A 25891-nucleotide genomic window follows, 5' to 3' on the forward strand; every position below is an offset into this window, starting at 1 on the left:
TCACCCATGCTAAGCTGTGAGACCTGAGGAAAGGTGCTGCTGTCACCTGGAGACCCCATGGGGACACCCCACCACCACTCACCTGCCAGTTTTCACGCTGCCCAGGCTGTAGTGGATGCAGTTCAAGCACTGGTCAGCGTTGGGGCCATCACAGCCCTGGTCACCACACTCAGGGTGGCATGGACCTGAGGAGGGAGAGACCAGCTCAATGTGGGAGAAGCTGAGCACCCTCCAGACACCACTGCCAGGATGCCCTGAGCCTCCCTGGACAAAAGGACACCTGGACCTGTCCCCCATCTTATCCTATATCCTATATCTATTATATTTAAAATTTTATCCTATCTATCCTATGGAGCTGCATGACTTTGGGTGTTTGTCTTTCCTGCAGCTCATCCTTTCCAGAATGAATGCAATCCAGCCATACTCTGGCTGAACACTGGTGCAGGAGCAGCTTTGAAAGAGGGACCTGGCTCCTCAGGGAGCAGCAGAGACACCCGACCCCTGCCTGTGCTGGAGGAGGGAAGGTGGGCAGAGGAGCTTTTTTTACCCCTCAGACAGCTGCACCACCAATTTGTGGCTGGGACGGGGCACTTTCCTACCTTCTAATTTCACCATCCTGCTGCCCCGTGCTGGCCACAGGCCCTGCCCCTCCCAGCCTGCCTTAGCCCCAGGCAGGATCAGGCCTCGTGGCTCCCCCACTTTTTATCAGGGTTTTCATTTTCCTGGGCACTCTGGGGGGGAACAAGGTGGCAGCTCAGGCAGCGCTTACCTGCGTACTCCTCCTCCTCCTCCGCCACCTCCACCTGGCTCTGCAGGAAGGCGGCTCTCGACGGCTCCATCTCCAACGTTGGCACTTCCAGTGACCTGCCCCGGGACTGGGGCCCACTCAGGGCAGTGTAGGGGTGCTCGCCTGTCCCGTAGAAGATGAGGCTCCACTCCTTCAGCTTCCCTGTGGGGCAGACACAACGTCACCCATCCTGCTCCCTGTCTCCCCCATGGCTGGGGGACCCGGTTTTGGGGAAGCAGGAGGAGGATGGACTGGACCATCAGGGTGTCACTGCTGGCACAGCAATGCAGAAGCAAACAGTGAATACCCAGTAATGTTCATGAGCCCCTGAGCTTCCAGCCCACACAAATGCAGCTGTTTAAGCCACTTACAAAGGATTTTTAATTCCATAACTCATCTGAGGAACTGCAGCATCACCACAGTCTCCGAGTCCAACACTGGAGAGAACCGGTAATTTTAAAAGCTCCACAATAGAGGATTATTTCTGTCTGACAAAAGCCATCCGGCACACACTGGATTATTTCTTGCTGCTGTTGCTCCAGCCCTCTCTTTGCCTGACACAACAGAAGTCTGAGCTTGGCATCCCCCAAAACACTGTAGTGCACCTGGTGAAACCCCCCTCCAAGGCCTTACACCCACACCAAGACCCTCCACAAGGCACGTGGCTTTGGCAAGAGAGTCCAAAAATGCTGCTGCTTCTTTCCAATGCTGTTTTTCTTCCAATTCCCCATCAATGCGAGTCACTTCATGCCTGCAGTGTGCTCAGCTTTAACTCCTAATCCCTGTGTTACCAGGAAGGGCTTAAAATTTGCAATACCCAAATCCCTTGGCTCTCCCAAAGGCATGAGAGGACACACCTGCTGCACTGAGCAGTGCTGGTGTGGAGCCTGCGAAGGGCCAAGCTCCGGCAGCATCAGCTGGGGAAGTGCCTTTGCCAAAATAATTGAATTTGTTTTAAATCTAAAATATCCTGCATGAGGAAAGCCCAGGCTACACGAGGCTGATGTGGGGGTGCAGCAGTACCAGCGACATGACACTCATAGTATTTAATTTATATTAAATGAACCAATTTAGTGGTATTAAATTAACATTTAATACTCATTTCTGCTATGAGCTGGGAGCATCTTTCCTCTTTTCCTCTTGCTGTGCCCTCTCTGCTTCAAACCCAGTGCAGACCTTTTGAGGGGATGACTTAATGCACTCATTTTCATTTTGTTTTGCCAAACCTGATGCCCGTGAGGGGCTCAGAAACACCAGCCACAAACTGTAAATACCAGGGCAAAAGCAGCTCTGTGGGCGCTTTGCTGCTGCTCGCTGAGTTCAAAAGATTTGGGGTGAAGGCAGCAAACAGAAACACTTTCAGTGCAATGCACCCCCATGTGCACCTCCCGCCAGAAAGTAGCGTGGGAGAAATTTTTAATATTCTCCTGGCTTCCTATCAATGATTGTGTGGATTTAACACCCCCACAACACACGCCAGCCCCAGGCAGGATGCTTCACGTCCCGCTGCCCCCAGCCAGCGAGGCGGGGCCGGATCCTGCCCACATGGCTCCTGTGCTGGGAAGGGGTTGGGAGCAGGGGGACACAGCAGAGCTGGGGACATGCAGGGGGCCAGGCTGAGCCCAGCCACCCCCGACCAGCATGGTGGCAGTCCAGGGAGGATGTCCATCCGTCTGCAGCCCGAGGGGCATGGTCCCCTTGCGCCGTTGCACAACCAACCCACATGCCAGATGTCCCAGCAGCAAAGCAAAACAAACAAACAACAATTACAGCTCTTGGGTTTCCTCGTTTTGACTCATTACAGTTTAATTTTGGAAACCTGGCTCTTGGGTGCAGCCAGTTTACTGCTACTGCTGCTGCGAGGAAACCAGCTTCCAGCTCAGCCAGCCCGGCAGCCTCCTGCGTTCAGAGCTAACATTTCATTCCCATTTTTTAAAATCTGGGCAATACAGTTTTGCTGGAGACCATAAAACTTACAGCAAAATTTACAGCCAAGTGAAGCAGCCTGGAAAGGGATTTGGGAGCTGGTGGGCACTGGAGGATCCTTACCTTGCACGGCGGGGTTGCGCACTTGGGATGGCGTGTCGTGGATCTCCAGGGTCCACTCCCCCGCCGCCCGCTCCCCCCAGCAGTGCACAGTCATGAACTCCCAGCCCTTGAAGCCTTCATTGGAGTGGTCAAACACTCTGCAATGGTAATGCCACACACCAAGAAATGTGACTTTGAATGTCGTATTTTATCAGAAAAGGGAGATGGGTTGAAATCCCAAATTGAGGATTTTAGGGATCCCCACACGCACACACCCTTGCACAAAGATCTCCTGCAGCTGAAACCTGTGCATGCTTCCCACCTTCCCCCCAAAACCCAAGAAAACTTACAGCAACCCCCTAAAGGAGGATGCTGCCCAGCCCAGACACGCCCTGGCTCTGGCTGCTCTCACCTCCTGGCGAGGAGCTGTGACCGTGTCCCGGCTGGGGAGATGAGGCTGATCTGGAGGTCCCCGCGGCGCGGGTGGGCGATGCTGAGCCGCACCACGACGTGCTCCAGGTACAGCACGTGCTGGTCCCGCTGCTCGGCGCAGGCGCTGCTCAGGGTGCTGGCCCGCAGCACGTGGTCAGCTCGGATGTACCTGCCAGGGACAGGGAATGGTGCCAGGATGGGGACAGACTGCCCCTGGCTCCCAGGCATGGACACCCTGTTAGATTAGACCCTGGTCTCCTGCTGCTTCACAGCAAAAATTATCTTATCTGCCACTGCAATTCCCAGTGTCCTAGCAGGGGAATTTGCTGAATTGCTGGATGGTAACCAGATGAGTTTGAAGTGCTTCGAAGATCTATGCCTTATGGGCTGCAAGGGCGCTGCTTTATTATAATTACGAGTGCAGCACTCCACTTTGGGCTGTAATTAGTGTCTGTATCAGATAAATAGCTTCATGAACACACTTGGCTCTGCACTCATTCCTGTTTTGCATATGCAAGTCTCTAAAAGACTTTTCTGATTAACAACTCTCTTGCTCTACAGCCAGGCATTGGTAAATGAGGAGCCACTTGGTCAGGTCCCTGATCCCACTCTTCACCTAGGAGGGACTGACCTACCAAGAATGAGATGTGAACCTGAGCTAGAATGAACTTGAAGCCAAACTCAAAGAGAACCAAGACACTGGAAATCTGGTAATTTTTGCAACAAATCACCAGGTTTTGGTGTCTTCCATCAAGACAAAGTGTTCAGTGTAAGGGCGGAGAGACCAACACATCACTGCTCACACAGGACCCACCCAGCAAGCAAGGTGGGTTTGGTCTCTCACTGTCAGCCCTCAAAAATTCCCTGCTGATCACTCGTCTGGGAAACAAAATCTTACAAAAGGGAAAAAAAAATATCACCCACTGTCAAAGCTGGCCCTGGAGAGCCCTCATGGGATCTGCACTTCACTGAGCCATGCACAGACCCCACAACACTCACTTGGGCACCCTGTCCAGGCTTCCCACGCAGACGTGCTGGGGAGGAACCATCCTCCACTTCTTGGCTTCCACCACAATAGCGTCAGCATCCACCAGCCCAAAGCCATATAGATGGCTAACTGGAAAGAGAGAAGACTCAGAAACCCTCAGCCTTCCCAGCAGGGATCAGGAGCTCCTCCTCAGTGCTTGATGGAGCATCCTCCAACCATTAGGGAAGGTGTGGAGTTGACCCCATTAGGGTGTGAGATGTTTCAGCACATGGAGCTCATCACCCTGGCCAAGTTACACCCCAAATCCACACTGGCACTATGGAAAACCCATTGCTGGGAGCAGCCCAAGGAAAGTAGCAAGAAACTCTGCAGCTCAAGAGAGTCTCCACCCAACAAGTTTTCCAAATCCCCACCAAGCAAGAGTTCCAATCACCTCACCCCATGAATTACTGCCCTCTCCTCCCTCCACTTAACAGCCTGAATGTAGGAATGAACCTGATAGTGGCCACCCACAGTGAACTGTCCCCATGAATAAAGTTCAGGAGACCTTTCTTTTCCCTTGGCTGGCCGTTCTTGCCCTGCCATCCCCACAGCCTCTCACCTTTATGCCCTGCTCCATTGGTTTTCCAGTCGGGTGCTCGCAGGTGCCCCGGCCGTGATGTTTTAACCAGCAGGTGCTGGACATCCCTCCAGGTGAGCAGGGGGCTGCAATGACACATGGCTCATGGGGTGGCTCTGCTGCTCCCAGTCCTCCCAGCAGCAGGTACCCCACTGAGTTAAAAAAAAAAAAAGCAAAAACCACACCAGCCACCCCTCTTTCCTCTTTCCTGCTCGAAAAAAAAGCAAGAATTGATGATTTAAATGCTGACAGCCTGCCACCACTTGAGGAGCCCAAGCAGAGTGGTGGGCCCCAGGAAGGGATGCCACATGCCCATGGGAATTGTAGGATTTACTCCTGGATAAGGCCATTTAGCTCTCAGGCTCTAGGGTACAAATGAAGCAAATCAGGAAGATTTTCCCCATTTTTTTGAAGGAGACAGGGAGCAAAAGCTGAGGCAGGACAGTGGGCTCAGCAGCTCGCTGATACACAATGCTGAGCAAACCTTCCCTTTAGAGAAATAACAGCAAAAAATTGCTGGAAATAAAACCTGGGTTGTTCATTAAACAGAAAAATTAAACCCAAATCGCCTCTACCTCCCCAGGCTGGGTTTGTGTGTTCAGAGTGCTGGACACTGAGTGCTCTGGGCTTCTGAGCCCCCTCATGACCCCAGCTCAGGGATATTGCTGGAGAATTTTCCTCGCTTTACTTACAGTCAGCTGTTCAGCATCTCGAGCTGGGATTTATATTGCTCTCGAGCAACATTTAAAGAAAGAAATTCAATTTATTCTCTCTTGTCATAATGGAATGCCTGAGCACCAAGCTCTGGTAGTTAATGTTGCGGTTTATGCCTCAGCTAAACTATTCAAAAATTACATTTAAAGCTTTTAATATATTTGTAATGAAAACTGCATCTCCGGAAATGCTCTCACCCGACCTGGGTGTTGGGATTAAACCAGACGAGGAGGAATGGAGCCACAATCACCATCCCTGGATGAGAGTGCAGTGCTGCCCTGAGGCTTATTCTTATTCTCAGCCTTTATTTTATTTCCACTCCATAAAAATAATAATAAACTCATGAGAAGACACTCCATGAAGCAACACAGGGATGCCCAAGGGCTCTTCCTGGGCTGGGGGATCATGATGGAACCAGGATGGGACTGGGATGGGGACAAGAGGAAAAGAGCAGCTTGTTTGAACCAGGGGTGTGTCACTGAAAATCAAGTTCTGTGAGTTTTTGACATTATGGAAAAGCAGTCCTTTTCCCCCAGAAATGCATCACTTCTGCTGACATTGGGAAATGTCTGAGATGTTTTCTGACTTTTTTTCCTGGGAAGTATTTATAAAACTCCCGTTGGAGCTGGCTGTCAGCAGTTTCAGTGCACCTACTGAAAAGCCTGACTGATGTCACCAATCCCAAACTTTGCAACACATGGCAACACGTGAAGAATTAGATCAATAAAACACCTGTGGGAAGATCAGATTCCAAACAACAACACTGCCAGCAAGGAGCGATTTAAAACAACTCTGTGTCATTTTGGTCACTCCAGAGGAAACAAAACCACCTTTTCTTTCAGGTTTTGCTCAGCAGGTGCTAAATGTGGGAGCATGTCTCCTGACCAGGTTACACTTACTTTGCCTCCAAGGCCAAGGCGATGATCCCCGCGACCATCGGAGCGGACACGGAGGTGCCGGTGTGGCCGTCGGTGCAGCGGTGCCGGAGATCCGTGGTCACCTGTGAGAGAGGAGCTGCAGCCCCCAAAATGCTCCCAGCACGGGCACTACCCCAGCAAACCTCCACCCCTTCACCCATTTACCAGGGAAAACACGACATCCCTGAGCAAAACGCACTGCAGGCTAAGGACAAAGCCTAGCTCTTACAGCTGAGCCATCACCCAGCCCAGCCAACAGAAAACCCCCGGGGGATGCCGCCCCATTGGATGTTGGGGTAAAACTCACAATTTTCCGCTCATAAAACGCGCCGCTGCTGTAGGTGGTGGCGAGGGTGGAGGCACATTCCTCCAGGTACCAGGGCTTGTAGCCGTTCTCAGTGGTGCTGCTGATGGAGATGGTGTAGATGCTGTTGGTGTAGCCATCACAGGAGCAGTAATCGCCCTCTCTGCCGCCATTCCCCGACGCCCAGACAAAAATGGAACCCAGTCCCCTGCGACCCTGTGGGCACAGAGGGCATGGAGGGTTAGAGGAGGTGTTTGCCCAGGATGAGAGGTGATCTCAGCATGGGGAGGAGGGGTAAGTCTGGTTCTTGGGTGTTTGGTTAGGGTGGAAGGATGGGTCCCACCCGGCCCAGCATTCAGCCCCCTGTATCAGTCCCCGCATGTATCCCTTGGCTCAGCCAGTCCCAGTTTACAGGCAGTGACTCCTGAAAATGCAGCAACAGGATTTTGGCATTTTCCATGGGGGAAAACATTTTGGGTACTCAAAGTCCCTGGACCACAGCATGGTGCCTTTAGGGATGGCCCTCCAGGACGAACTGGCAGGGAACCCCCAAACCCCAAATCTCCCGTGCCCACAAAGCCCCTCATGAACCATCCAAACCACCAGAATCCTTCTCCCAGCCTATCCTTTAAGGTTTCTTTTCCTTGTCTTTTATTTTTTAACTCCCACCCTTTTCCCCCCAATCACTTGGCTGGAACCTCTGATAGAGCCATCCCCACTGGGAACAGCTGTGACCCCATTGGGAATTGGGGGGTGGGAGGGGTGTGCCTGCTGCCCAGACCTCCCCAGAGCCAGGGGAAAATCCCACCTGGCAGCAGCAGCTGTGGTGCCAACACGGGGCCCCTAAAGAAGCCAACACCATGGGAATGAGCCCCATTCACTCCTCCATCCAACCACTGCCAGGACACCCAGGAACAACCCAGCCCTGCGGGGGTTCACAGCAAGGTGAACATCCTAAAAAGGAGGATTTTTGGTGAGCCAAAAGGGTTAGGGGCAGGAAATGAAGCGGCTGGTTCTCTTCCGTGCCCAGTGAGGCAGAGCTCTCCGGGGAGGATGGAGCTGCCGGGCTTGGCAGGCGCGGGAGCAGCAGAGCAGCCCCGTCCTCCCCGCGGCTGCTCCTGCCATGGGGAGATTTCAGTGCTCGCCTGGGCAGATCTGGTGTTTACCTCCCTCCCACTGCTCTGTGGCAGCTTCCTCCACAAAAAATAATAATAACAACAATAATAATAATAAAGCAGCTTTGCACTGGAGGAATTCACCGGGATTTATTGTGGGCTTTAGGCGCCGGGGGGAGCGGGACAGTTTATTACCTGTCTCGCCCCCCTCCTGGGGCACAGGCTTTCTGAGCTGACCCTGCCTCTGGATAGACAGTCTAAGTCAGGCTCTTTCCTTACTTTATGAAAGTTTTCATTATCTGGGCTGCCTCCCAGCAAAACTGGGTGGGTATTTCCCTAGCAAAGATTAATAGAGCTGTCTGGAGCTCTGCAAGAAAAAGTGTAATTGCCAAGGGAATTACTGCCCTGCTCCACGTCACAGAGAGCTCGACCCAGCTTGCCAGCCCACCAAGCCTGCTGCTGGCATCTCCCATCCCACTTTCCAGGGTTTCCTGGATCTCCAAGGAGGCAGCATCCCAGCCCACACGCACGGCACAGACAGCAACCGTCCAGCTCACCCACATCAAAGTCAAAACACCTTCAAGGATGGGTCCCACTACATGCAACCCAAGCTTCCCCAAATCACTAATCAGAGGAATAAAACCTGACACAATTGGCCAAGCATCTGGAGATGGAGCAATGATTGTGATTGGGATCAGGAGACTGGGAGCCCAGACCTCCCTTTCATCCCTCACCTGAGTGTCACACCTACAGGACCCAAGAAAGGCTCAGACCTGCTCCAAACCCACATCCCCTGATGCCCAGGCAGGGCTGCACTGGGGCAAAGTGGGTTTGGAGACAGCACAGTTACCTGAGGACATGAACAGGCACATGAATGACACTACAACAATGTACAGCTAACACCTGACAGCATTTGCTGGTGAGCAAGAGCTCACCACATATTGCAGCTCCTTCGGATTGGAAAAATCCATTCTTTCCCTTTGCTCTCAAACAAGCAACAAGCAAGATTTCTGTAAGCAGTCCCCAAACATCCAGCTTCTTAATTTGCCATCCTCCTAAGACAATGCAGTGCCAGTGAGGGTCGCCTGGTTGCTATAAAACCTGAATCTGGGCATCATTTAAACCAGGGAATCCCTCCCTGGCCAAGCTGGGGCTGATCCAGCTCACCCCAGCAGCTCATGGGTTGGCTGTGGGATGCACAGCATCTCCTGCTTCTGCAGCTCTGCAGGGCCTGGGTGTTTGCCCAACAGCACTCTGTGAATGACCAGGATAAATATCTCCTCGTTAGCTTGGGAACTAATAAAGTGTGGCTGGAGGAACAAGAAACAAGATGATAAATTACCCCAGCGCAGTCCTATCGCTAATAGATAAAGGTTATTTTAATGTTTCCATTAAAAACTCAATTTTAAGGATTTATAACTTGGTTACAGCTGTTTGCTCGGGCTAAAGGTGGCAGTTAACTATCTGCTTGCAGCTTTCCTTGTTATTTAAGGAGATGGAGTTGGCAATTACGAGTTGTGCATGTGGGATAGTGGGTGCTGCAAACACGGGGTGGCAGTGGAGGGACTGGGGTGTCCCCTGGGAGGCAAAAACAAGCATCCTGAGACAGTGGGGCTGTGCTAGGGAAGTACCCTGCTGCTGCGTGTTTGCTCCTGCGTGGAAAAATAAGGTCTAAAAAGCAGCTTGTTCCCCGTATTTACACGGCGTGAACTGCCCGGCACTTCAATGGATTCCTCGGCAGGCTCACCGCCCCAGCAGGAAATCAAGTAAACAGTGGGAAAAGCACTCCACCCTATTTTTAGATAAGAGGCCGCCCCAACTCCCGGCACGCTGCGGGACGAGGCAGCAGAGGAAGGAGCGGTGGTAGAGGTTGAAGTGGGGGCTTCACAGCCCGGCCTGGGGCTGCTGGCAATGGAATCCCACTCCCAGATTCTCTGGAGCACCCAGGGAACAGCCACTGTGGAGCCCTAAGCCACTGCAACACTTACTCACAGTGCCCACCAAGTGGTCAAAAAGGCCTTTTTCCCAATGCTTTTAGCCAATATTGGGCATTTTTTAAAAGTACCCAAAAAGGGAAGGGGCACAGGAAGGGGCCAGAGCATCCCCAGCAGGGATTGACAGCTGTCAATCATATGTGATGTTGGCCAAACAAGGACAACAATCCATTGTCAGATCCTGTGGCAACACCCATGTCCCTCCCCAGCCATGACACAGCCACTTGTTCTGGGTGGAAAACCAGGGGAATGCGTTATGTGACAGAGGCCCCTGGGAAAGGATACCAGGAACCCAAAGAGCATGGAAGAGATGGTTGGACATACTGGGGATTGGGATACTGCTGTTTCCATCCACACCAGCATCCAGGGGGACATTCTGGGGTGCAAAGTTAACCCCCCAAGAACCGCTTTGGGTTTCTCATCCCGGCAGAGCTTCACACGACCTGGGGCCTCCCTGCTCTGCCGGGGCTGTGCCGAGGGGTCCCACCAGCACCAGGCACCTCCCGCCGTCACCACCCTTGACCGCCAAATCCAGGGGAGCTCTTAGGGGACAACTAGGAAAAATTAGAGATGATTGGCTCCCCCCGCCCCAGCCCTAGTGCTGGCATCGCCTCGGGGGCCGAGCTGCCCATCCCCGCGCCAGACCCCGGGACAGGAGGAGGAGGGCGAGCGCGTCTGGGCGCTGTGGGATCCACACCTTTTTAATGCCTTGCTCAAAAGCCTGTTTGGCCAATAGACCAGGTCCATCAACTGTCTTCCCATCATCATCTGGCCCCCAGCTCGCGCTGTAAATGTCAATGTAATCGGGTCTGATGCCAAGCGACTTCGCTTCAACAACATCTGTTACATCTCCATCTAACATACGAATGCCTAAAAGCACAAAAACATCAGACATTAGGGCTTCATGGCGTGGATGACAGTGTGAGGATTGCAATCAAAGGGCTTTGTTAACGGCGGCGGAAACCGCACGGCTCAGGCGCGCCTGGAATAGCTTCAGCCCGTGGCCCCGCATGCCAACAAGCCTGGCAGCAGGAGGCTGGGGAGCTATGGGGAAGCTTTTCTGTGTTGCTGGCTTCATGTGATGGACAAGGGGGTGTTAAATTTCACTTCCCCTCCTCTGGTGGGGAATGAGTGGTGGTAGTGGTACTGCACTCCCCAGCGACAAAATCCCCCCACTAAAATCCTTTTTTCTCCCCTTTTGATTCCTTAGCTAGCACATTTCTCCACCTGGAAGATTTTGGCATTTCCTGAACACTTGTGCTCCACAGCTTCAGGCACATTGGCGGGATGAAGCCTCTCTCCTTGAGTGGGGATGACTGTGACTGTTCCCAAACCCCATCACTGCCCAACTGATACCAGCAGTTCCCTGGAGAGGGAAAACCCCCAGGAAAAATCCCCAGGCAGTGGTTTGTATGGCCCAAATCAGAGCCAGGACCCCAACACATGGTGGGACAACAAAGCCACCTGGGATAACTCTCAGCTGGGAATGCCAGCAGGTACCAGCTAGGATGCTCACAGGCAGAGCCCACCAGCCATGGTGGGATGGGCTGGGAGATTGCTGCACAACCCCAGCCTGTGACTGCTGCAATATGAGAGCACAACCCCCTCTGCTCTCCATCACCCTTTCCCTGCTGGATTTCCTCTCAATACAGTGGGTAGAGGGTGCCAAGCACCCCAACAGGCTGCCCAGAAACAGCCCTTGCAGGAAAAGCAATGCTGGAAATTTCAGCATCGTATTTTGTCAGCCAGGGAGAGTCTGGTTTATGAAAACGCATTTCCCCTTCCACATGTATTTTGTCTTAAAGCAAACAAATGCAGGCAGATGTCATTCCAGCTGCAGCTGCGCTCTGGACACCAGTCAACTCAAATATCTCCTTCTGACGCTGTCCCCAGTCAGCCAAAACCAAGCTTAGAAATGTAAAATCAGGGAGCAGAGCTGTTCCCAAAAAATTCCTCTTTGTCAACAAGAAAACACAAGGAGAAAGGGCGAAGAGCCAAGCCCAGTGTCTGAGCTGCACACGGCAAGGAAAGCCAGCTGAGGGATGGGGTTTGTGCTTGCTGTATCTGGCTGTTCTCATCAGCAAGCCCAAAATCAGCCAAAAAGTCAACCCAAAGCCAACCCAAAGTCTGCCCAGACACAGCCACCCACAATGAGGGGCTCCCTGGTCAAATATGGGGAGCAGAAGGGAGCAGGGGTGGGTGCTGCAAAATAAATGAGCTTTGTGTCACACAGGGAGCAGCACCGACCTCCAAAGCGAGCGTTGGAGGAGAGGGAAGAGGAGGAGGAATGGCAGGAGCCCTTTCCTTGAGCAGTGATGTGTTTTGCCCAGGGCATATGAAAAGCAATGCAAGAGCACTGAAGAGCAACCAGTAAAATTAGATGGGAGCTCTCAGAGTGTGACAAATAGGCTTCCCCAACAAGTTGTGCTCATTAATCGCTGGTTTATTTGTGTAATCCATCTAAAATCACTCTCACTGCAGCTATAGCATATTTTACTCCATGATCCCAAACTTGATAGGGCTCAGATTCTATTTTTCCCCTTTGCCTGCTCACGTTGTGGGAAGCCCCCGGCCCCCAGCCCTCTGCCAGGTGTCTTGTCTCACTCAACACCTCCCCAGCACACCCCTGAGGCAAGGCACTCGTTAAAGGGAGCAAATTAAAATGAGACCCAGAGGTCGTCATAAAGTCAACAAGGAACTCTCGTCTCCACAGCTGCTGTAGAGAAAGGAGCATGAAGGGAATGGCCTGATCCTGTAGGATCCAATAAATCCCACCATGAGCTTTGCCTTGCTCTGCTGCTGCTTGCTGTGTGCTTAGAGATGGGTTTTTAGAGGCAAGAAGGCTCAAAGAAGCAAAAAGCCATCACACATGAAGGGGGCACAGGAGATGGGATGGGATGATGTGCCATAGCCCTTACAGCCCTACCAGTCCACTCTTCACCCTCCCTGGGGTTAGTTCTTCCCTCTGGAGATTTTCCCAGCATAGACAACCACAGGAGCTACTTGGCCAAGAGCAAGATCCCTGTGGACATTGCTCCCATGCAGACACAACCCTAACAAAAGCTGTTTCCTGCACAGCCAGGATGAATAAGCCAAAAGAAGGAATTAAACCCCAAATCCACTTGTGGGCATTTGGGTCCCTGCTGCTGACAGTCACTTCTCCCAGCACTGGGGTGGTAGGAGGGGCTGCAGCAAAAGCCCCTTTCCTGTTCCAACCATGCCAGGGATGGGCTGAAGGCTGAAAGAACCCAGCTCCAGGGATTTGTCCCCTACGCTGTTCCACCAGCCATGTAAGGTGGGACACCACACTACCACCCTTGCTAAGACCCTCATGTCCCCAGGGTTGCCCCAGCTTAAACCAGTTCAGCTAATACAAATGAACTCAGCAATGCTAATTAGCACTAGGATCCAATTTGGTGATAGAGATTCATTTGCTTTCCATACACGTTATTTGAGGGGCTGTGCAGAAAATCCCCCCTATATGCATCTCTAACCCCCCACCTTCTTGGTGTTTTTTCCCCCTGAGGGTATTTTTGGGGTTCTCCCCAGGCCCCCTGCTCTGAGCAGCTCCTCAGCATCCCTTGACCCCACAAACAAGTGACATCAGCTCTGAACCTCAGCCAGCACCACTGACCACAGCAAACACAGCCACCCCTAAGGACAGACCCCACAAGAGCAGTTGTGGACTTTTGGGGTGAAAACACCACATCCTCAATCCACATACACCCTCACAGCAAGGATGCAGCCCAAGCAGAAAGATTCCACCCTAAATCCATGGAGCCAGAGCCCCCTGCATGCCACAGCACCCATCCTCCTCCCCCAACACCCCTGGGGCTCCCTGCAGCCAAGGCACCATCAAGGAGACGGGGGAGCAGCATCCCAGCTCTCCCCCAGGAGCCTGTTGGTGTGACCAGGGTGGCCGTGGTGCCTCAGGGGGATGGTGAAGGGCAGGGGAGCCGTGGAGGTGCAGCCTCACCTCCGATGCGGGCGTTGTAGGCGATGCCCACGATGCAGTAGGAGTTGTTGGCCGCCGCCGCCACCTCCCCCGCGCAGCGAGTGCCGTGCCTGCAAGGAGAAACCCCATCAGCTCTGGCCATGGCAAAGGATCCCCCCAGCCACACCCCACCCAGCACCCAACACCAGCCCCAAGGCTGGAGCAGAGCAAGAAACTGCCCTTACCCAAAACCCACACCAAGTGGGTGGAGGAAACTAATGCTGAAAGCAATTTGCTGTTTGCATTTTGCACCTAAATCCAATTTGCTGTTTGCATTTTACACCTTGATGCAACTTCCTCTTTGCATTTTGCACCTAAATGCAACTTCCTCTTTGCATCTTGCGCCTCTATGCAGGCTGCTCTTTGCATTCCTGTTTCCTTTCCACCTGTAACCATCCCACTTTAACTGAAGCCCAAAAAATGCATCCAGGCTTTGCCATCTCAGCCACCCATCCTGACACATTGGTTCAATCCCCAGCCAGGGCAAGGAACCCCCTGGTACTGTATTGGGTGGCTGGAGGATTCATTAGCAATTGGTGTGGTTGGCGCCAGCTGAATTTGCATTAAACACAAGGACTTAGTGCAAAGCCCTTAACACAGCCTCCTCCTCAGCACTGGGAGTGAGGAAAGGGATCTGGAAGTCACCCCAGAGGGGACACCCCGCCCTCAGGAACACCCCCAAACCCCTTGCTCCATTACAATTATCATCACATACTTGTTCTCATTGCTGGCATCATAGCGTGGAGTGGGGTCATGGTCATTCCCATTAACATCATAGCTTGCAAGAGGGTCCTGAAAATATTAGATTCACCATTAAATTCAACTTACTAGGTGCTTGTGGTGGCCAGTAGCTGCAGTGATGGCCAGTGCAGGCAAGCAGAGCAGAAAATTACATGTTCCCTTGAGTTTCTGTCTGTTTGCTCGGAATAAATAGTTTTAGGCTGCAGTCCTGCGTGTTTCCCAGGGGAAATATCCTGCTACCTCAGGAACTGCTCCTCTGAACCCCAAATCCTGCTGGGTTCAGCAACCCCCTCCCTCCCACTCTGGCCATGTGGGGTTTGAGCTGGGGCTGCACGGGTTCATGCAGATTCTTGGCTCTGCCCTGGTGAGCAGAGGGAGGAGGCTGCTTCCCAGGCAGCTGCAAAGGGAGTTCCCCCAATCCTCTTTATCTAAAAACCTCATTTCCTTCTTAAAAACATCTCAAGCTTTAAAAAAAAAAAAAAGAAAACAACAAACCTTTTCCTCTAAATATGCCAATGCACAGACTTCAGCTGTGTTTACACACTGAAATTCTCCATGAATCAATTCATGGTGAGGATCAGCCCCAGTCCATCCCGTCCATCCCCCAGCTCACGTAGTTCTGCAGGAGGTCGGGGTGGTTCCTCTCTATGCCGTCATCCAGGATGGTGACCACCACGTTCTTGCCCGTGTAGCCCCTCTGCCAGGCTGCCAGGATGTTCATCTCCGACCTGCACCGACTGTTTTTATCACCGCAGTGCTGCAGGGACAAACACAGCTGCAAAAGGGCTGCAACCCCATTCCAGCCCATCTAAGCAAACAGCCAGGCTGGGAGCCCATTTAATCAACCAGAAAATACATTTACAACCCACCCCCTGCCATATAACTTGCAGATTTGTTATAACTTTACTCCACAGATCAAACCCATCCTGCAGCAGTTAATCCAGGCAATGCTATCTCCCCATTATTCTTTTCCTCTTCCATTTCAAGTACTATGGGCTCCTGGGTTTTGAAGTGCTCACTTCCTTTCCACCCTTAATTTTCAATGAATTTCCCTGTCAAATACAGATCGATGAAGCAGGGAGGGAAAAATTATATTACAAATAGATGGCTGCAGCTCTGGGATGGGTAAAATACAGCAGTGCTGCTCCCAAGCCTTTGCTGTGCAGACCATGAAGATGGGCTGCTAACAAGGGTGAAACACTTCCAACCAGACTCTCAGGTGTATTAATTCACAATTTTTAAATCCTGCTGCCAAGCACATTTGATGCTGTTATTTTATTACTGGCTGGGCTGAGCAAAGATTGATGATGCATTTGCTTAGAAATAAATGACCCCCCATAAAGCAGTGACAGGGAGACACCCACCAGGTACCACATGTTGGGCCACACCGGGTCATTGAAGGGCAGGGCGTGTGGCTCCCCTCTGACCTGCCTCTTCACCCTCCTCTTCACCTCCTGCTGCTGCAGCCAGTCCACCTGCAAGCAGAGACCTGGGTCAGCACCACCCATGGGCACTGAGCCTGGCATTGCCCACTGAAATGGGATGTGGGATGCAGAAGCAATGCCAGCCTCAGCCTGAACCCCGTGCTCTGGCAAATCCCCATCTCAGTGGTCAGAGCTGCTGTGGAGACAGCAGCTCCATTTGGAAGGAGACGGGATGGATGGACAGACAGACAGGGTGAGCTCAGCTCGTGGTGCTGTCTAAGCCAGAGCAGATTCCTCTGCTGGAGCAGCAGAGCCCTGGAGCACAAACAACGGCGCCTGGAAGCGCGTGCCTGAGCCCCCCCGGCTCAGCGCAGCACAGAAGCACACGCTGGAGTCCCGCTGGAGACAGACCACATATTTCAGTGTTTAGTCAAAGTTTTGGAGAATACTCAGGTGCTTGGCTTGGTTTTTGGGATGATCCTTCCTGCCGGCTGGGAGGCAGCAGCTCAGCCCTGAGGCTGTTCCACCTGGCTCGGGGCTGCTCATCCTTCGAGCTCCTTCCTCCTGATAAAATAACAAAAACTGGGGGCTTTACCCAAGCACAGCATGCATTTCCCAAAAATATGTGACGGCCACACATGGCTGTGACAGATCTCAGGGGACGTGGCCAGCTCCACATAAGTATTTTTGGCAGTGGCTGCGTGTGAGGTGGCCTTGGAGCCGACCACTCTGACATTTGTTTGCGTTCCAGCGGGGCATGACACGCAGGGAGATCAAACGGGAAATGATCTGGAAAAGGCCATGATTGGGAAATGCTGATGTTTGCCCACGGCACTGTAGTGGGAGCTGCCTAAGGTGCTGCTTTGGAAGCAGCCACATCCCATCCCTATCAAACATTAACCGCCCCCCAGACCCTTTATTGCCACACAAAGGGCTTTCCTGTCCTGTAAAGGTGAAGCACAAGTTTAGTGAAAAAAGGTTATAAAAGTAATTTATGGACCAAATCTTTACAGATGTTTGTGCTGGTGGAGAAAGGAGGCACCAGCCAATGAACTGTGAGGGCTGTGTGGCACATCCCTCCTTGGTGGACACTTTCTTCCTGATGGCTCCGGGTCTTTTGGGAGCTACTCATGGGGATGTCTCTATTGTTGTGACTAAGGTTTTGTAACAAAAGGAATAAAAATACAAAGTGCAACTTTTGTTGAGCTCATTTATGTAAAACTGTCAGCTGAACTGAGTTCCTGCACAGTTTATTGCTTGGTGCCTCAGATGGAGGTGGATGTCAGAAACCTGACAGCTTCCAGCCTAGAGCTTGGGTTTTAAACACATATATATTATAAAGAAAAAAAAAACACTATTGAAAGGGAGAAAAAAAATGTATTTCATAGAAAAATGATTTTCCACGCTGCCTTGGCTGCTGAGAGTGCACCGCTTTGCTTACACAGTGATGGATTTAAACACTGGAAGCAAAAATATAACTTCATGGTCTAGTTAAAAAAAAATAAAAATACATTAAATAGGGGTTATGGCCCAAATAACAGGCTTTTTTCCTTAAAGCACCACTCCCTGGCAGCATTTCCATGAGTCTGGTTGCCCAAGCCACAGCTTGGGCTGCTTTGCAGGATGCAGGAATGATGGTAAGGTGTGGGATTTTGGGGGTTTTTGTCAGGAGCTGCCTCACAGGGACGTCTTCATCTCAAACAGGCCCCTGATCGACCCCAGCGCTGCCAGCCAGGGGTCGATGGAGCCATCGTGTGTGGACACAGAGAAATCAGCAGTTTAAGGACATTGATTTCAAGGAAGAGTTGATAAATCAATGTGGCTGGCATGGGAAAATAGGCAAGCAGGAGGAGTCTGGGGCATCCCTGCAACAGCTCCTGCAGCTCATGAAACTCAGATCAACTTCCATTGCTGATTCAGGCTGGGGAGAAGCATCTTGAAAATGTAAAATAAAGGGGGAAAAAGGCTTTTTAGTACTAGAAATGGCCCAAACTGTTACAGTCCTGAGGCCCAGGGTCCCAGCTCTACCCTTGCAAACCCTAATTATTGCAGAATCACAGAATGGTTTGGGTTGAGGGGGACCTTAAAGCTCATCTCACTCCAAATCTTCTGCCATGGGCAGGGACACCTTCCACCAGACCAGGTTGCTTCAAGCTTCATCCAGCCTGGCCTTCAACACTTCCAGGGATCCCAGTGGCTGTGCAGGAGTTAAAGTGGAGGTCCAGGATAAACAAGATGGTTCCAGCACACGTTTGCCATAAAGCACAGCAAATAATTCAGATGGGGCTGGTTTTGCTGTGGTGTGTGGCCAGAGGCACAGGGACCAAGGCCATGGCATCCCCTGATGGGGATCAAGAGACTGGAGCAGCGAGGATGGAGGCTCAAGCGCTGCATGGACCAACAGGAGCATTCCAGTGAGCAAGGGAAGTTTATGGCAGTAAGAGCTGCAAGTGGAGCCCTAACAGGGGTGGCACAGCATGGTGTGACCCCACTCTGCACCCCACTGTCCCTCCCCAGCTCCCACCACCATGACCTATCCCCAAAATTGCTGGATTTTCCACATCCTTCCTCCCTTTCCATGCCACATCTCTTGGCTCATAGCAGCCCCAGCAGGAGCAGCCAGCTGCCCCAGGGGTCTCTTGGGGCAACAGGGCAGCTCAGCAGCAGTGTGGTTACCCAAGGACCAGACCCTGGCTGCTTCCCTGTGTGTCCTGGAGTCTCCCCTTCCCCAGACTTCTCCTGGGGGTGGAGAGCTTGGCGTGGTCCTTCTGCCCAGCTCATGCCACCGAACCCCACAGCAAACAAACAACAGCGCTGGAAACAATAGCCCCCAGAAGGCATGAACCACCCAACATCTGCAAACAACCGGATTGGCTGGTTCCGCAGGATTTCTGCAAGATTTGTTTCCATCCTCCCTATTCCAGCTCCTGTCCTCGTGCCTCGAGGTGATGTTTTCCTGCATGCATGCTAAGCTGTTGCCATCTGAATGCATCACTTAAACGATTTGTAAATGTACATGGGAGAGGGGGAGAGACAAGACATGCCAACAGGTTTTGAACTGATAAGGAAGGATTAAGAGAACAGGAGTTAATTGCTCCAGCTTGGAGCCCACAGAGCAAGGTAAGGTAAAGGTTAATATGACTAAAAGCCAATTGATTTAGTTTGCATTATAACCAGACTCATTTAAATGGGGGTATTTCAAATGCAGAGAGTTCGTTGTTTGCTGGGATGCCTGTGCACCCCCTGAGGGCGAACAGCTTTAATTAAAGCCCAGCACACTTCCAGGGCACCAGGCTCCCCTCGCCGAGGTTTCCCCCGCTGGCAAAGCAGCCACGCGAACCAACGAACGCCTCCTCCTCAAAAATGTGCTACAGACCTTGTCCAAATATTGAACAGCAAATCTCTGCGGAAAGCCCGGGGAGCGCAGGGCTGCTGTGTGCATCTGGGGAGATGCAGATGGGACCGGGTGTGGAGTGGGTTGGAGATGTCTTGGGAAGGAGCATCCCAAGGGTGTCTGAGCACCCTGAGGATGGCCAGGCATCTCTGCAGGCACCAGCAGCTTGGGCTACCTTCACCAAAATGGTTTTTTCCTGCTTTTATATCACCCTCTCCCAAAAAAACCTTCCCACCATTAACCCTTCCCCTGCTCTGCACAAGTCACATTTCGCAGAGCTCAGGGGGAGCTGCAGGAGGAGGACAGCCACAGGGGAGCCCCAGCCCTTCCCCACCACCCCAAACCCAGCTCGCCCAGGTCCCTCCTTGCCTTCTTCCCCCCACCCCATTACTTTTGTCAATTCAGCTGCGCTGAAAATCCCTTTGGATGCTTGCTCTAGGAAAGAAGCAATGCAGAGCTATTGCCAAGGATTTCACACATAGCAACCATTGAGGCAGCAAGTGTTGTGGCAACTGGATCAACACCCCGAGCATGCAACAGCCTTTCTGTCCTGGAAAGCTTTTCCCCCTTTTCTTCCTCCCGGCTTTCAGGCAGATGTTAGTGTTTAGTCACTTTTACGTATTTTTCACCACAGCTCTCCGTGCCCGTGCCCAGTGAGTCACTCGTGTGTGCAGGGCTGTGGCTCAAGGGTAACATGTCATCCCGAAATGCTACAGCTCACTTTTGACCCAGATCAAGCCAACAGCCTCCTCCAGAGACAGGTGGGGACCCCCATCCACCCACCCCACAGGGGCTGGGGGACGCCAGGGTGCCCAGCCCTGTACCTTGGGGTCCATGCGGAGGAAGTTGTGCGGTCCCCGGCTGCTCAGCGTGGAGCGCTTAAACGTCTTGCTGTGGTGAAAGTGGTAGTAGTTTTCCAAGCTTCCAATCTGAAAAAAAAAGAGGTTGTTTGGGTTGTTTCTTTTAAAGTCTGTTTTCCTGTGGCTGCCCCCCCCCATTTTGTACTGGGCAGCATCAGTGCAGCCGTGCCCTGCACCCCAAATCCCTCAGTCCCACAGAGCTCCTGGGGCTGGGGAGGATGCAGGATGCTGGCACCAGCCCCGCTGCCACCGCTGTGACAAACAGCGTTGGTGGTCGGACGCTGCACTGGCACAACAGAGCCCGGAAAACATTTTTATGAATTTTCACCCATTAAATGCATCTTTGAAAACTGCCTTTCATCAGCTCCCAAGCAGAAATAATGAGCTAAAAATGAGCTCAGCAGCTGCGGCGCAGCCAGGGGAGCTGTGCCTCATCCTCCTGCCTTCTCCGCCCGGCGCTCCGGCTTTGCCCCGGCTGCACATCAGGAGAGGTGATGTGATCCCTGGGATGCTCCTGGGAAGCGTGGGATATAAATGTGCATCGCCTGGAGTGAGGGATGGCAGCATTTGCAGGAGAACACGGTGCCAGCCACGCCACCCTGCCAAGCCCCGGGGTGGCTGCGCTGCCTCCGGCCCTCTCAGCCTGGCATCTGGAGACACCACAACTCCTCTTTTTTCATCCCAAAAGCACGGATAAAGTGCCGGGGCTATGCAATGAATCGAGGGATCTCAGCCAGACACCGCATGTGAAACATCCCACAGGGATTCACAGCCAGAGGGACGGGAATGACCCAAAAGCTGCACTCGCTGGTATGTGGCTCCCAGATCACATAATTTGGGTACAAATTGGGACTTTGCTATAAATTCACTTTTGCCTGAGTTGGTTTCCTTTTTTTTTCCACTCCACCAAAAAAACCTACATTCCATGTCATGTCAGGAGCTGGATGTTGGGAACCAGTGACATTCCCTGTGTCTTGCTCACAGGACCAGAAAGGGCCATCCTACAAGCACCCATCTGCAACCCACAAGGCAACATCTTCAAGACCATGCGTGACCCAGGGGCCAGGGTGACATTCCTGAGGCCAGACTAGGGCTGGCTGCAATGGAACAGCAGGGAACAAACAGGTTTGTCTGGATCAGATACTAAAGCAGATGACAACTACTCACATCTTTATCACACTTGGTACCTTGAGATCTGCCAGTGTCTCTTACAAGCATTAAATATTTAATTAGTCTTGCTCTGCCTTTTATGCCAGGATGTCATTTCACCAACTTTACTGCTGTTAGTGTGATTTTTATAATTTATTTCCACTCAAATTCATTTAAACACTCCCTCTTCCCCCTTCACATTACAGCATAGCTGGGCATTTTCTTTAACATCCACATAAAGAGGTTGCTCATTGCAATCTGTATTTGCCTTTTAAACCCATTCTTCAAATCCATTTGCACTTAAAAAAGAGAAGGAGGATGCTTCAACCTCTCCATATTTTAGGGAAATCTTGACAAGGCCACCCTGCCTCTCGCTCACTCTGCCTGGAAATTGGAGTACAGGGCTTACCAGAAAATCCTGCAGTGGGTTTAGGGTTGGAAGGGATCTTAAAGTCATCCAGTTCCAACCCCCTGCCATGTGGGCCACCTTCCACTAGACCAGCTTGCTCCAAGCTTTATCCAGGCTGACCTGAGAGAGGGATGGGGCATCCACAGCTTCTCTGGGCAACCTGTGCCAGTGCCCCACCATGCCCACAGTAAACAATTCCTTCCTAAGTAAAGAATTTCTTCCTTCCTTTTCACAAATAAATGCAAAATTACCATGTGATGCAAAGCAGCAAGAGCACAGGGAAGGTAATGATCTCATCACAGGCTCTGGGGATACATAGCCAGAGCAGCAGGAAAAGAACTCTGTGCCCCACTTCTTTATCCTCCTGGGATTTATGGGCAGAAAAATAAGAAAAACCTTCCCATGATGGGAATACCCTGAAAGTCTGAGCAGAGGTTGGTCCCAGTGGACCAACCTGGTGGACCTGCAGATGTCCCATTCCACCTAGGATATTCTAAGGAGAAAAACTTGTAAATGTCATTTTTCTTTTAAATGTAAAAGGATTTGTTGGTCCTCCTTGTGATCAGTCAGCTCAGTAAGTGCTTTGTAATGCAATCCCATCGCACCCAAACCATTTCATCTGTGCAAAGTACAGCTACACCAGCACTGGTGCCTTCCCAAAGGGTGGATCCAACCGGGAAGGCAGTGAGCCCTCCCCTCCTGGGGACACCACCCATTCCCAACAGGGACAAGGGGTCCAGTCGCTGAGCTCCTGCCTTCAGGAATGTAACTCTCAAATGATCGCGGTTGTGTTCAGCTCAGTAAGGATCAAGCCAAGAGCTGCGAGATGACAGGAATCCAGGAGAGCTCCAAACACAGCCCAAAATTAATCCCATCCCTCTCCTGCACTGCAGGTGAGACCACCGAGGATGTGCCAGCCCTTCCAAAACTTAAGTGTTGGACACCTCACATGGAAAAACTCATACAAACCCTGCAAGCAGGATGGGAAGGGGGTCACCATCACCCCCGAGCCAGCGGCGCTGCCCGGGGCTCCAGCGCCGTCCCCACAGCGCCCTCGGCCAGGGCCTGTCCCGGCTCGCCCCGGCACGGCCGGGGAACAAAGCCCGGCGGGAGGAATGAGCCGCCGAGGAATGAGCAGGCGTTCGAGGGTGCAAAAGCCGTTTCTTTTGTTTAGTTGTTTGCTTCGCTTAAATAGAAGTTGACGCAAGTGATTCCCCAAGGGAAATGTCACTCTGCCATGACCCAGAAGGGTTTAGAGTGTCCTGGCTCGTGGTTTGGGCACGGGAAAATGCTCAGAGCTGTGTGTGCCAACCCCAGCAGTGCCTTTCCCGGGCAGTACCGTGTCAGGAGCCTCCAGGCTTGCATCGCAGAGGAAAAGATGTCACCAGCCACCAAGGCAGGGCTGAGCCTCTTTGCACCCAGCTGGGTCTTCATCCAGCGACCATCACCTCTCCTCCTCCCTCACCACTTGGGACTCCACTCAAACATCTTCCCAGGGTGATAACATCCTTGGCAGAGTTTCTCAGAAGGTTTGTCCAGAATCAGGCCCCCCAGGAGGGCACATCTCACTGGGGACAGTGCCATCACCAGCAGCTCCACAAGCTGATGATGCAAGAGAAGAGGGGGACACCCAGGTCCTCACGAGGCTCAACACACCATGAACCTTGAGCAAATGTCACACACGTGCAGGGAAAGCAGTCCCTCAAGGTTTAACCGTGGACAGGACCCAGTGGAAAAAGCCCAAAAGCCAATGGGAAAGGCTTGGAGAGATGGAGGGCTGAAGGCAGGGCGTTGAGAGCAGCTGGGGAAGCCCCAGTGGCGCACGAGCTCCCAGTATCCACGGGAAAGGCGGGAGCCAGGAACACCCTGATGCAACCACAGAAATATTTCTCTTGCTCTCCAGCCTGCACAGGGCTGCCCCGGGGAAAGGGCTCAGGGGGAAAGGATGGATGCTCCAGTGGAGCCACATTGCGCCCATGGGCCAAATGCCTCCAGCATCACAGGGATGAGCTCACATAACAATCGGGATGCTGGGGAAGGAGGGAGGGGTAACAGATGCTCCAGCAGGGAAGGGACACAGCAAAACCCCAAACCAGGAGCTGACGTTAGGCTGATGCAACTGGGGAGAGTGGGAAGTTCAATCAAGATATTCTCTGCCTGAAGAGGGATAAACACTGAAAAGCCCTTTGGGTTGCACAACCACCTTAGCCCAGCCCTGAGATAGACACGATTGAACAATACATGTGATTTTCTCCTTGGTGGGACGGGAGCTGAGCACGCAGGTAGGAGCCTGAGGGTGCGATGTGAGGGGTTGTCCCCCACGGGAAGTCCCAGACACGGGTGCAAGAGACAATGTGCCCAATTCAGCCTCCCCCCAAAAAATTGTTTATGCAGCACCCCGTGACTTTAATTATAGTTAAAAGCAGGGTTGCGATATAAAGCAAGGTTATAATTTGTAGTCCGGGAGACACCTTGGGCAGGAGGACAACCTGAAGTGTCACCCAGCCAAAAAAGCGACGGGCAGCGCCATAGCCATAAACTCTGGAACAAACTCCGAGGACATCAGTCTGCATCTGGGATTGCAGGGGATGAAGAAATTGAAAGGAAAATGAGCTGCTGTGCGTAAAATCTCTTTTAAGACACCAGTGTTCTGCGGGGGTTTGAAAGCAAAAGTTCTCTGTGTTCCCAAGATCTTCGATAAAAACCCGGGCCAGAGAGTCCAAAGTTTGTTAAACCCACAAATACAACTTTCCGGGGTGGGAGGAACTTGTGCAACCCCCCAGCGGTGCGGGGCGAGGGCACCCCGAGGAGGGGCATCCACCCGGGGGGAGCCCGCCCCCGGGCCAAAGCGCTCCGACAGCATCCCCGCATCGGCCCCGTTCCCATCCCGACCGCTCCGGGGGGCTCATCTCCCGCTCCCGGGACCCCCGGCATCGCCTCGCTCCCGGGAGACCGGGCAGCTCGGCGAGACCTCCGCCAGCGGGGAGATCTCGGGGTCCACCTCCCGCTCCTGGGATCCTGCCCCGGTCCCGGGAGTGCCGGCAGTTCCCCGGGACCCCCGCCGCCTCCCCGGTCCCGGGACTATCGTCGGCTTCCCGGTACCGGGAGCCCCAGTGCGACACCTCGGGCAGCTCCCCGGCGCCGAGCTCCTCACGCCGGGGATCTGCCGCAGGCTCCCAGTGCCGGAATCCCCGGCAGTTTCCCGAGACCGCTCCACTCCGGTTCCGGGACCCTCGGTAGCTTCCCGGAACCCTCGGCTCCTCTCCGGTTGCGGGACCCTCGGCGTGAGACCCCCGGCAGCTCCCCGATCCCCCGCAGGCTCACGGCGCCAGAACCCCCGGCAGCTCCCCGGTGCGACCCCCCGGCCCCGCATCCCCCGCTCCCGGTGCCCCAGCACCTGCCCGCTCCCGGAGCCCCCCGGGACCCGCCGCCCCTTACCTGCCCCAGGCTGATGTAGCCGTAGGCGGCGGCGAGGCGGGCGGCCTCGGCGGGGCCCCCCCGCACCCGCACGGCCCAGTGGTTGGTGTAGACGGTGCGGGCGGGCTCGGCGGCGGCCCCGCGCCCGGGGAGCGCCAGCGGCAGCGCCAGGGCCAGCAGGCAGAGGCGGGCGGGCGGCGGGGCGGCCGCGCTCCCCGCGCCGGGGCCGGCGGCGGGCATGGTGCGGGCCGGGCCGGGCTGGGCGGAGCGGGGCGCTGCGCCTTTTAACCGGCCCCGCAGCCCGCGGGGGCGGGGGATGCTCGGGGGGGCGGGGAGGGCCCGGGAGAGCGGGCGGACGGGGCGGCCCCCGGCACTGCCCCCCCGCGTCCCCCGCCCGCCGCCGGGCAGCCCCGCTGCGTGCCCGGCGCTGCTCCCCGGAACGCCCCCGCACACCTCTGCAGCCCCCTGCCCGACCCCGGGCAGCTCCCCGGACCTCTCCGTGCACGGCTCTGTGTCCCTTCCCCGCGTACCTCCGCACAACTCCCTGCGCCCCCCGGCATTCCCTCTGCGCGTTCCAGCGCTGGTCCCCGAGCAGACCCCTGCGT

General features: G+C 53.5%; 1 protein-coding gene across 1 annotated transcript in view; it reads right to left on the reverse strand.

Moving 5' to 3' along the window:
- Positions 1-25422, reverse strand: part of PCSK6 (proprotein convertase subtilisin/kexin type 6) — a 32385-nt gene extending 6963 nt beyond the window's left edge. Inside the window, 15 exon segments of the mRNA XM_030955552.1 lie at positions 83-185; positions 770-949; positions 2837-2973; positions 3228-3416; positions 4247-4364; positions 4837-4940; positions 6468-6568; positions 6793-7005; positions 10596-10768; positions 13875-13963; positions 14608-14684; positions 15247-15390; positions 15998-16108; positions 20276-20380; positions 25308-25422. Coding sequence (XP_030811412.1) covers positions 83-185; positions 770-949; positions 2837-2973; positions 3228-3416; positions 4247-4364; positions 4837-4940; positions 6468-6568; positions 6793-7005; positions 10596-10768; positions 13875-13963; positions 14608-14684; positions 15247-15390; positions 15998-16108; positions 20276-20287 — 1751 coding nt within the window. The 5' untranslated portion in view covers positions 20288-20380; positions 25308-25422.
- Between the last annotated feature and the right edge of the window lie 469 nt (positions 25423-25891).

This window comes from Camarhynchus parvulus, chromosome 10 (genome assembly GCF_901933205.1).
Source record: "Camarhynchus parvulus chromosome 10, STF_HiC, whole genome shotgun sequence".
Classification (NCBI taxonomy): domain Eukaryota; kingdom Metazoa; phylum Chordata; class Aves; order Passeriformes; family Thraupidae; genus Camarhynchus; species Camarhynchus parvulus.